The sequence below is a fragment of the Squalius cephalus genome (assembly GCF_949319135.1).
Source record: "Squalius cephalus genome assembly, chromosome: 4".
Lineage (NCBI taxonomy): Eukaryota > Metazoa > Chordata > Actinopteri > Cypriniformes > Leuciscidae > Squalius > Squalius cephalus.
Window position 1 is genome coordinate 29,917,683 of NC_137125.1, and position 12,782 is coordinate 29,930,464.

The window sequence follows — 12,782 nt, forward strand, 5'->3', positions numbered from 1 at the left end:
ATTCATTTTTGTCAATATCTCCCACCCCTATGTGCACGTAGACAGCAACGTCATAGTAGAAATGCAACGCGCCACAACGTAAATGTGTTTGCTGGGGATTTGATTGAAAATCTATTCTCGATTTTAAATCAAATTTTGATTTGATATATGCATAGATTTGACTGTAGTTAACTGGTTTGTGTTACTTTTCCTATTTGACTGCGGTTGACAGTTTAATGGGTCTTGAAGAAAAAAATCCCACTCAATTAAATTAAAACCTTGAAATTTGTTTAGTTTTTCTTCCCATTTTAGGTCAGCCTAATATTATAAAACACATGCCATTTAAGATGACTATAATCATTACACACATAACTGGTAGCCTTCTGTAATAAAGCAAGGCAGGCAATTTTATTTTACTTGTTATATTAAAAATAGTAACAAATAAGCAAATTACAAACAATAGGACAAATGCAATTGAAAAATCCTTTTTAAAATAAAACTCCAGTGAACAAAAGACAGTCTCAAAAACGCGGGTTGAAATTGCTGTAGTTTCTGTCATCACGTCAAACTACCTTGTAACCAATCAAATCAACGAGTGGATCTCTGAGGTGTAGTGTGTGAGTGGAGGCGGGGCAAATTTGCATATTAATAGAACCCCGTATACTTAATGAGGCAAGGGTGTAAAGTTACATTTAAGCAATTTTAAGTTTTTTTTTTTTTTCAAGGAATAAACATTTAAATGTCATTTTGGTGATCAAAGATGAGTTTTAAGGGATTAAATTGTTGACTACAGGGGGACTTTAAACAAAAAGTTTTACAGTACAGTAGCCTAGGTCTATTTAACTACTACATAAATTGAATAATCAAATGTAAAAATAAAATACTGTAGTCTTCACTGTATGAATTAAATAGAAATTGATTGATATTAAAGATACAAAAGTGATTCAGTGAAGAGCAGTGTGATTTTTTTTTTTATCAACTAATGATGGCAGCAGTTTATGAGGCTGCTGTCCCTTTAAGAATGAATGCACGGATCTAATATACTGTTACACATCCAATTTTCTCCTAACTGTTTATGTTCATGTAGGAAATAACAGAATGTTTACATGAATACTCCACACAATGTGCATTTTGACATAATTGAATGTGCATTTGTGCATAGATAATTTGAGATTAAGAGGCGGCATCTGTGCTTGCGCTTCGGCTGTGTGTCCATCAGCGTGAGCACACAGCATGGAGTCCTTTTTCGCAGCTTATTGTGATTAATAACACTAATGTGTCAATAATTTGAAGTAGTACTGCAAAGTTAAAGTGTATTTTTTTAATTTGTGCATCGATGCGAATAGGTAGAAGATAGAATCGCAATTCATATGCAAATAGATTTTTTCGCCCACCCCTAGCGTTCACAGTCACTTTATGGGATTTACAGCAGCAATTGCTTACAAGTGTGAATCCTGGAAAAAAAAATTTAAGTCAAGAAATTAAAGTAGCTGCTTGAATATGTTAATTCAGCTGTATGATCAAACAGCTGATGTCACAACCACATTCTAACCAGTGTTGCCAAGCCTGCGGTTTTTCAGTGGAATTGGGCTACTTTTACAATGTTGCCACAGGTTGTTTTTTGTGTGTGAAGTTTTACAATTGACAGCACGTACTTATATAAATGAGTCCAATCGAGGTGTGAGTTCATCCAATAGATATTTTTTTAAAAACAAGAGCGTTACATGCTTTGTAACCAGTTGCAGATAGTATGTTTGAGCTGCGTGTCTCTCAGCCCATATCTTTCTATCTAGAAGAAATATATATAAAAAAAAGTTTTCAATGATACCACAATTGTTTGATTAACATTAATGAGACAGACAGCATGGTTCATTTTTAGCTTTTTTCTGCCATTTTCGTCTTGGTTTAAAATCTACATGTCCACAGAGTACAAAGTACACTATAATACTTTGATGACACGTCAGCTTGCTCATCAACACAGTTTGCATCTTGAGAGTGATGCGGTGCCAAAATAAGCCTCAAGTTATCAAAAATGCAACAGCGTGTCCATATATATTTTCGATGCAGAGAACAAATGTGAATGGCTGTGCATTTATTTGTAAGTTATAGCTATCACATGATGTGTATGTATTTGTTTAATTTATGGTGAGCTATGAAAACCATGTGTATATTGTGTTGCATGTAATGGCAACTGTAATGCACAGATCTAATATAATGTTACACATCAGATGTTTTCCCCAACAGTTAACCAAGCATTCATTTAAGACATAACAGATAATGTTTACATGAATACTCGCCAAATACTCACAATACTGTAATTCTCAGTGGCGGCTGGTGCTAAAAACAAACTGAAAATCCAACTGTTAGTAATGAAGGACTGAATGCAATTGTTACATATTTTTAACAGGTGATGATGCATCATTACTGCTTAGCTAAAAATGCAAAAAATCCACTATGCAAAATGCAAAAATAAAGGTACCACGGATCAATGTATTTGAGTTCAATATGAGTTTACAATGTCAAACACACACTGTAATGTTGCCTAAACACTGGCCAGTATAACACTACTTGTAAAGAAATATCGCCCTCCGTTCATTCTGGCTTGCAAATTTCTCAATGACCTTCTGGTTAAAGTCAGTTATCTCAGTCACCAGTTTCTTTTCCATTGACAGCATGGCCAATGCATTCAACATCTCCTGGTTCATGCTGTTTCTCAGAAAAGTCTTAACTCTTTTCGAGGTTGAGAAGCACCTCTTAACTTCTGCTGTTGTCATGGGTGTGGTGATGAGGATCTTTAGGAGAGTGACAGTCTCTGAAAAGATTTCTTCAAGATTGTTCTCAATAAACAGCTGGAGTAGATCCACAGCACCACAACAGGCTCTGAAGTCTTCCTTGCAGTAGATGAGACTAAGCTCTGTCTTCAGCTTACTCCCATTGAGCACTGGATAGGCCTTCAAAGTCCTGCTCAGTGCATCTTCAGGAAACACCACCATGAACTGTTCAAACCTATCCCCTTGCAGCAAGGTGGCACTAACAAGGTGGTTTGTGAAGGAGAACCGTTCCATGATGTGTCCCAGTATGGTATCGCAAACCTACAGTGGAGGATAAAAATAAATAAATTATGTAGTGATGACTGCAACATTTGAAATGACTAGTTTAAGTTATAAAGGGAGACCAGTTTCAATGTTTGAAGCCATTGTGCTTGGACCCTGATGATTGCCACTTTCGGCTATATTGTAAAATATACAAATTGCTGTGCAACTAGAATAATAAAACACCTTGCTGAAAAACAGAAGCAGCTTTCAAAAAGACAATAAACCTTTGCAACAAGTTAAACTGCATTGTTTCATTTACCTTCTATGGGTACTTGTAAATGTCTTATGTTTTTGATGATTTTACAATATTTTTGCTTAAATACTGTAGCAAAGAATAGATCCTTAAGTTAAAGTCATATCTAAATAATATAAAAATATTTTATAAAAATAAAAATTTTAATTCTTCCAATTGATCCTACATAAATGGCATAGTAAACTTTTGAAAGGTTAGATTCTTGAGTCCACTTCTGATTCAGTGTATATCTTGAGTAATTTATAATCAAGTTAATTATCAATATTTATCCTTCTAAATATTAAATGACTTTTCATCTTCAATCACTAGAGAATAATGATGAATATTGTCTGAACCTCTCACTGAAATCTTATTATGTTTTGTGAAGGTTTCTTGTTCAGAGCCAGAGCTCGACCAACTCCAACCTTGAAGAAGCTGTGTGTGTGTGTGTGTGTGTGTCCATAGTTACAGGTCCTGACTTTGTGAACAACTGGCATCCAGACGAAATGAAATGACCATCTTTTAGACAAACTCGAGCCTAAAAAATGCTGATATAAATTAGTGCTGGGCAGTATGACCAATTTTTTTTCAAAATTATACCGGTTTCTATTTGTATATGACGGTATTATCCATTTATAAAGCAGCTGTTTTTTATTTTTTTCTGATGTGCACAAATAAGTGACAGGTACCATAAGATTTTCTTCTTCCTGTTCCTTTTTTTTATTCGTTCATGCACGTTATGAATGAATGAATGAATGAAAAAACATTTATGTATGACTTGTGCAATAAATAAATAAATAAATAAATTTTGTCCAAGCATGACTGGGTGTTAACCACATTTTCTACTGATTGAGAGGAAATACTGCAGTAGATTGACTTAGAATACCCTATTTTACTGGCATGAGTGAATATTGTAGAAAAAAAATCCACACTAGTATTAATACAGGTTTGCAAGGCTGTTTACAAGGTGGAGGTGCCAGCAAGAGGCACTTTACGAAGGACAGAAACAGTGGTTTCCCCGGTAACGGCTGTACACAAACCAGCAACGCTCATAAACGCTGATTTATCAGAAAAGATAAAGAAATATTCGATTGAAATAACATCGAAACTTTTCTAAAGACCGTCAGTTCACTTCAGATACATTCATATAAAAACACCAGCGCCGCGTTTTGACTTTGAAACGTGCAGTGCTCATATTTATTCAACGATGTCACTGCCAACCACAAATAGACTACTATTTACAACAGCACTGATCTGCTTATTGAAAAGTAGAGATGAGTCAAAAATCACTCCAAGGTTCCTCACATGATCTTGTACGTTCATCGATAACAGGCCTAACTGGACAGCTAGGCCAGGTAAACGGGACAAGGAGGAACCAAAGATCAAGACTTCAGTTTTGCTTTCATTTAATTGTAAAAAAATATTAGCCAGCCAATTTTTGATGTCTTTAAAACAATTTAAGGCATTCTCAGAATACTCACAGGGAAATAAAACTGGGAATCATTGGCATAACAGTGATAAGAAATGTTGTACTTCTGAAAGATAAAGCTCAGGGGAAGCATATACAATGAAAATAACAGGGGTCCCAAAATTTACCCCTGAGGGACACCTCATAGTAGCTGAGCCGATGCAGAAGAAAAGTTGCCCAAATTCACAGAAAATGTTCTTTCTTTTAGATGGGATGAAAACCAGTGGATGGTTGTCCCCTGGATGCCCACCATACACTAAACGATTTAAAAGAATATCATGGTCGATTGTATCGAACGCAGCACTGAGATCTAACAAAACTAGGACAACAGGCGAACCTGAGTCCATGGAGAGTACAATATAATTTGTGACCTTCAATAATGCAGATTCAGTGCTGTGCAAACATCTGAAACCAGACTGAAATGTATCCAAAATGTTAAATGTATTTAGATAGGAGTAGAGCTGTGAATAAACAACTCTCTCCAAAATCTTTGACAAGAAAGGCAGTTTGGAGGTCGGTCTGTAGTTGTCATGTATTGCCGGATCCAGAAAAGGTTTTTTTTAACTGTACGTTCACACCGCCGCCGACTTGAGCTGCAAAGAAGCTCTGGCCGCCCTGTCAAGTACGCTTGTCAAAAAGTACGGGGAAGCTTGTTGACGCTTTGGCCGCTCTGACGTAGCAGCATTCTATGTTCGATCATGGGAGAAGAGAAGTGTCACACCATGAAATGTAAACAGAAAAAACAAGCAATACATTGACACTAGAAACCTTTTATAACAACAGCATTTTTATAACCGTTTTGGTCACATTTGGTCGGGAAAAAAGGAATAATTAGCTATTATTATTATTAGCCGGGGCTCTCTCTCTCTCTGCTCGTTCTTATATATGCCCTGTCAAGCGCGCCATGTTAAACTGACAGGACTTAAAAACACATGCAAATGATAAACTTTCACTCTATGATGGTTAAACTGTGCAATCTGATAATGATAGGAAACCCAGCAACAGCGATGATCAGCTTATCCTCCATTCTCTCGGAACTAATGTTTTGGTAGGAACTAAAGTTTACATCGTATGTTTCTCCGGAATCAGCCAGCGCGAAGGATGTCTATATTCCGATTGGTTGCTGGCGTTTGCCGCTGAACCGCGTCATAGCTTATTACCATAAAGTTGAGCTACTTTCTGATTCAGGGATGGAAATTAACTTTTTTGTCCACCGGCCACTGTGGCTGGTGGATTTCAAAATCTACCAGCCACTCAATGTTTTTACCAGCCACTTTCTTGTTTTTAACCGACAATGTGTAACTGCATGTGAAAATTAATACTACAAGATCTACAATACTTAAGCAGTTTATTTAATCTCAAGTCTCAATGAAATACTGACATTTTCTCTTTCTCTCTTATACACTCTTCCTCTCTTATATATATTTCTCTTTTTTACCTGGATGTGGCATTTGGGTGATTTGTGGTCTTTTATGGCTTCCAGTTTTAGGTTTTTAGTCCCAACAATGAAACTATTAGGCCCTGTTTACACGAGAACGCTCGTGGGTGAAAACGTAAAAATATTTTATCAGATGTGCCTTTCGTTTAGACGGCGACGGCGTTTTTGGGGCTTAAAAACGCAAAAAAGTGAAACCACCCTCCAGAGTGGAAATCTTAAAAACGCTCCACCGTCGCATTGGTGCGTTCACACCGGACGCGAATAGCGCGTCAGGCACGAGTGATTTCAATGTTAAGTCAATGCAAAGATGTTTTCTCTGCAGACCTCTTAACGCCTGCAATGTAACGCCACATTTTTTTTGAAGGTGTGCCTCCTCTAAAAGTGTCCGCCGTCCGTGTGAAACAGTATGCTATCTTTATTTACCCGCCACGGTGGCCGGTAGGTGAAGCGAGTTTACCCGCCACAACACAAAATCACCCGCATTTGGCTGGTGGCGGGTGCTAATTTCCATCCCTGTTCTGATTGACGCTCAAAACGCCCAAAACGCGACACCGATGGATTTGACGCTCCTTGCAGCTGAGAGAAGCCAGCTTCCATTGAAAATGAATGAATTCCGGTAACTTTGGAAGCTCAAGTCGGCGGCGGTGTGAACGTACAGTAACAAATGTAAGATTGCGTGTTTAAAACTGCTAGGAACAACTCCACTTGCTAATGAGCTGTTAATTATAGCTGTCACACTGGCACTGAAAGTCATAATATCCTCTTTAAAAAGACGTGTAGAAAGGGAATCCATCTTATAGCTGGAACACTTCAACTTGGAGACTACATCTGCTAATTGTTCTGCTGTAACTAGTTTAAAATTAGTCAGAGCTGGATAGTGGAGTCATTTATGGTTGATTATATGGAGCAAGTACAATTCCATATTTAATTTGCTCAATTTTGTGAGTAAAGGAGTATAGAAATGTTTCACAGTTCTCTTGTGTAACATCCAGAACAGTATTTTTGGTTGGGTTTAAAACATAATTAATTGTATTGAACAAAACTTTAGGTCGATTTGCATTTTCAGATATTAATGTAGAAAAAAATTGTCTTTAGCATCCTTTACAGCTCGCTGATAATTTGTTAAGCAATCTTTTAAGATGCCATAAGAGACCTGAAGCTTGTCTCGTTTCCACTTGCGCTCATCTTTTCTGCACTCTTGTCTGAGAGCGTGAGTGACATTGTTTAACCAAGGCTGTGAAACACCCTTGACCCTCCTAAACTTAAGTGGAGCGACATTATCAAGTGTTAACGTACAAGACTTATTAAAAGCTTCAACCAGTGATTCAGTGTCAAGCCCAGTTGAGACATTATCTGAAAAATGCATTAAATAAAATTCTGAAAAAAGATTGGCAGTAGACGAGTGAATAGACCGGGATTTACATAAAGGCTGAATGTATGTAGGGCAGGGGGGAAGGTAGACAAAGGCTCAAATATTATTGAATAATGGTCCCAGTCGTCATCGAGCTAATAGTTGGAGATATGCTTCTGACGAACACCTCATATGTGGAAATTTTGTTGAGTTTGTCCACACTAATACGTTTTCATTTGAAAACGCATCTTTTTCTCAACGTTTTGGCCTTCTGTCCACACTGACTGTGCGTTCACACCAAACGCGAATAGCGCGTCAAATTCGCGTCTTCCGCGTCTAGTTGGACGCTTGAACATTTTGAATCCGTTCGCGCGTCCAGAGCGAAAGTTTGAAGCGAAATTGACGCACGTCTGAGGCGAAATCTGCTTGCAAGATGGCTGATGTTGATCGAGCATTCATCGAGAGAGTTACCGCATCGGAGCGAGGATCACCCTTCAGGACACCAACTACAAGCGCTCTATTCCAGCTGCAGAGCGCCTGTCCATCTGTCTTCGGTTAGAAAATGTATATGAAATTTTATATACAGTATATTAAATATTGAAAACCTATCAATGTTTTTCAAATTGTGGTATGGATACGACTGTTGGCGCTCTTTCTAGTGATACTCACTAGTATATACTCACTTCCTAGTGATACTTAGTTCCCTGCTATATTGAATAATATATTCTGCTGTATTGCTATACTCCATTTTGAATGAGTATCCCTTCACTTCACCACGTGACAGCAGCAAGCAGGCTCCTGATTGGTTAACGCGGTGCGAACAGACGCCAAAGTTCAGATTTTTCAACTCGGGCGTCAGAAGCGAATTCGCGTCAAACCCATGAATGCACAAAAAACACCAAATAAAATAATTTGCGCGTAACGCACTCAATTCGCGAATGAGGCGAATTCGCATCCACCGAGCCGTGCTAAACGCCTTATTCGCGCCGCAGGAACTCCAGACGTGCGTAAAAGCGTCTTTACATTGTCTTAACATTGAAATCATTCACGCCAGACTTCGCGTTTGGTGTGAACGAAGCACGAGACAGCGTTTTTAGCACCAAAAACAAAACTTGTTGAAAACGCCCTCCAAAATGGATACATTTGAAAACACTGTTTTTAGACCAAACATATGGTGACTGAGTGCAACCTGGACGCATCAGTGAATGGTGAGATATTTTGTTGAATAAAATGATCCTGCCAGAAGAATTGCATGATAACTTCATTATGTCTTGTTCTGTCTGTTCTCATCTCAGTAAGCTTTTATGAGGGTTTTACGCATGCGCAGTAAAGGTGTATTTAGTGTTTTCCGACGTTTCAGTGTGGATGAGAAACTTTTAGAAAACACTTGAAAACGGACGGAGAGCGTTTTGAATCTAATAATCCGTTTTCAAATCTATCCGGATTAATGTAGAAGTAGCCTAAAGTATCTAATGCAAAATTCAAATGTTGGAGTACAAGCTAAAATATGTATTTTATTTTATTAAATATCATACTGCAGTGTAATATGGACTACAATAAAACTCACCTCTGATGCAATCCGTTCATGGACCTCTGGACTGAGCGACCGGCGCCTCTTCGCTTTAGAACCACCTGTACTGCGTTGGTCAACCAGGGAAGGGTGAGAATTTCTGAAAAGGAATAAGACAATGTATAAATAATAATAATAATAATAACAAAAATCACAAAAGAAGGAATATAGCTGCTACCTGATCTTCTGTATGTCCTGCTGGAACTGCTGAATGCTCTTCTTGATGTGGACCGAATCGATGTCTTTCTTCTGGAGTCGAGTAAAGAGGACTTCCACATGCGGTATGATGTTGTGGAAAAGTTGCAGAAAGAACTTAAAATCCTGATCCTCAAGCAGCATGGCAAAGGCTCCTGCCTCTCTGACGGTAACAGGGTCAAAGTCACCTGAGTCTCGTATGGTTTCAAAACAGCAGATGAGGTCTTCTCTGTGCTCGAACACGGTATTGATGGCACAGCTGTGAAAGTTCCATCTAACATTGCTTGAAGTTGCTAATCTATGGGCCACTGCTTTATCAAGAACATCTGTGCGCTTTGGTGATCTCGAAAAAAAGCTGGCAAATCCTCCAAGGTCAGAGAAAAAAATTCTCACTTTGGCTATGTGAGAAGTGGCCTGTTGTACTATTAGATTGAGTTGATGTGCATAGCAGTGGATGTAGTGGGCATTTGGGTAGACATTTTGTATCATCCTTTGAACACCAGCAGTGGCACCCTTCATCACACTGGCTCCATCATATGCTTGGGAGATGAGTTTACCCTTCTTATCCTCAGGAAGGATGACAGCAAGACGCTCTTTCAGTGCTGTGGCAATGGAATCAGCTGTAGCCGAATGCAGTGGAATAAACTCAAAAAACCTTTCCTGGACATTGCTTTTGGCATCAATGTAGCGCAGCACAAGCACAAGTTGGCACTGTGTGGCAATATGAGTGGTCTCGTCGGCCTGGATCGAGAGAAAATCGCTGCTCTGTGCTTCTTTGATTATGTGTTCCTTCACAACAGACAACATACAGTCCAACAGCTCGTCCTGCACCATTTTCGAAGTTCCCTTAAACAAAGTGTCATTCTCGAGGTGCTCTTTCAACACTCCATCAAGGGAAGCAACAAAATCCACCAAGCCACGGAATATCCCGGGATTATCTGAGCTCTCGCTCTCATCATGGCCGCGCAAAGCCAGCTCAAACGCGCCGCAAAATTTCACACAGTCTATTATCCTAGAAAGGATGTGCCGATTTTTTGCGACCTCTTCATTGTGCCTTCTAATGCCGATCCTGTAGCCTTCATCTAGCTGTTCAGCAATGCTAAGCTTCCCGAAAAACTGTAGTCTCATAGCGTTGTCAAGATGGCTGCGGCTGCTTTCATGCCGTTTGCACTTTTCAGAAAGATGTTTTAAGTCGCGGACCCCTGTCGTTGTCCACGACGTTTCAGTGCCAGGATTTTGAAACAGCAAACAGGGAAAACAATAAAAGGCATGACTTATATTGCATCCAGCTAGCCAACTCCGCTTGCCGTAAGAAGTGCTGGAGAAGGCCCGAGTGTAAATTCGCCCGCGATTACTTGACTTCTGCTGAATATGCAAGTTGGGTTGATCTGGTCCAAGCTCCTTGATCCTTTTTTTTTCTTTGTGAGAACGTTTTGTAAAAGGGTATTTTTGTAAAGATAAAACTGAATTTTCTTTCATCTCGAAGAGAAATTGCGCTTGCTTGCTTCCACATTGATCAGTACCAGTCAATTGACAAGCCACTGTGCGGGAATAGGAGTCATTGAGAACGGTCCAATCACATGAGGCTAAAAATATAAAAACAACATTGATTCGCTAAAATCAAAAGTGTGAGGGTCTGGGGCGCAGAGCGCTGCGACCCGAGGAAAATGTGACGCAAGACAATCAGAGCTCAGCCTCAAGTCACATGCTCTTGCACATGCCCCACACACAGATATGAACGAAAAACAATTTATTTATTTTTAAATACATTTTAATATGACTAATAGTGGAATACTGTGACTAAATTTTATTTCTTTATTCATTTGCGATATATTTAACTTATTGTTAACATGTTAAAGTAGCTTTCTTCTCTGATTAACTTAATAGGGGGCAGCGCCCTCTATTTACCAACCGCCACTGCTCATTTGACAATTTTTTTAATATATCATTCATTTCTGTAGAGGCCAATATTTTAATAAGGATCAATTGACTGAGTTAAGTTTTGAGAATGAAACCAACCTGTTTGTTCCTCAGTATCTTCTTGTTTCACACTGAATACTTCTTCAATCCTGATGTCTCCACTCTCCTCTTTAATAAACGCCATCTTTATAATAGTGTGTCACATGGATCTCAGTTGCTTCACCAGGTGTTTAGACACTCTGTCATGATTAAGATGTGAATAATTAAAGGAAAGAAAAGACAAATCAAAACTAAATCTTAGGGTGCGTCTCAATCAGCTCCATAGTTCAGTAGCTAGTGCACTGGTAAGAGTCAGTCAGAGTGATCTTAAATTACCTGATTAGACCAAAAAAAAAAAAAAAAAAAAAACTCAAAACTAGCACTGCAAATTAATAAAAGAACAAATTATACAGCGACGGTTCATATTTAGTTATGACTTATATTTGTATTTATTGATTACATTTAATATATTTCCACCAAAATATTTGCTGTTGGTTTGTAAAAGTTGTCATTACACATGGTTGATGTTCTTGTTGAATTAAACGGCTTTGACCAGCATGTGTGTCGTCAGCGTGTGGTGATTCAAGCGCTTCAAAAGTGTTAATGTTTCAAAGCCCTTGTTGATTAAAGTTGACTCGGTCTTCCGAAAAGCTCCCTTTCTCTCATCAATAAAAGTCAGTAGCCAAATTCGTTTACGATAACCTAATTCAAGATATAGGGAGCGAAATAAGACGCACCTTCTCTGTTTCTTTTCTGTTACTGTGCAGATGAGCTTTACTCACAAAAATAAACATAATGTTAGTTAAAGCATTGCAATATTATATTCAATAATAATTCCCTCATTTTACATCACTAGTAAAAACTATACATTTGACTGAATTGGGGTTTTATCGATTTAAACATGCTGGAAAAAACACAAACCTTTCCTCAGCCAAAACAATACACGCAGCGCGGCGCAACCTTACGACGTCATTTTGCCAGATCAAAATAAAAGTCCTGCTCACACGCTGTTTTCTAAAACAATAGTATGTGTGTGTATGTATGTATGTATGTATGTATTTGCTTGTTTGCAATCTTTTGAAAACTGAACATAGAAAGGAAATAATAACATCAGTTAGATCAAATCAAATAGTAGAAGAAACAAATACAACGATAATAAAAAGAAAAATGAAAAACAGAGAAAATAATATCTATAATAATACACATTTTTCATAAATAATAGGTAAGTTTACAATATACCACATTTTAAAGTCAACATTTTTATTTTCTATAAGTTGTAAAAATAATTTTGTGTACATTCATAAAATAAATGAACAATGCTCTCTTCCCTCTTTGCAGAAAACACATTTCAAGTTGATATCTTTACACAACTTTGCAAACACCAGTTTTACAGGATAAAACCAGTGAGCAATCTTTAAAGATACCTCCCTAATTTTATTAGTTATACAAAAGCATCTAAAGATTTTAAATGTCTCTTTCCAATTGACATCCTGAA

The 12,782-nt window shown here is 38.0% G+C and overlaps 1 protein-coding gene and 1 long non-coding RNA gene across 3 annotated transcripts; one reads left to right on the forward strand and one right to left on the reverse strand.

Moving 5' to 3' along the window:
* Window positions 1-380: 380 nt before the first annotated feature.
* Window positions 381-1,078, forward strand: LOC307157117. Its single transcript, XR_013820871.1, has 2 exons — window positions 381-657; window positions 705-1,078. It is a non-coding gene; the product is annotated as an uncharacterized lncRNA (long non-coding RNA).
* LOC307157103 (zinc finger MYM-type protein 1-like) lies at window positions 642-12,266 on the reverse strand. Of its 2 annotated transcripts, none has more exons than XM_079868864.1 (5): window positions 12,209-12,266; window positions 11,348-11,487; window positions 9,312-10,914; window positions 9,131-9,233; window positions 642-3,071 (listed from the first exon to the last, which is right to left on the reverse strand). In XM_079868864.1, the coding sequence occupies exons 2-5, from the start codon at window positions 11,430-11,432 to the stop codon at window positions 2,544-2,546; spliced, it is 2,319 nt and encodes a 772-aa protein (XP_079724990.1). In that variant the 5' UTR covers window positions 11,433-11,487; window positions 12,209-12,266; the 3' UTR covers window positions 642-2,543. The 2 variants fall into 2 exon arrangements, with proteins under 2 accessions (XP_079724990.1, XP_079724991.1); XM_079868865.1 differs by having other exon boundaries at window positions 9,312-10,869; window positions 12,209-12,237.
* Window positions 12,267-12,782: the final 516 nt, after the last annotated feature.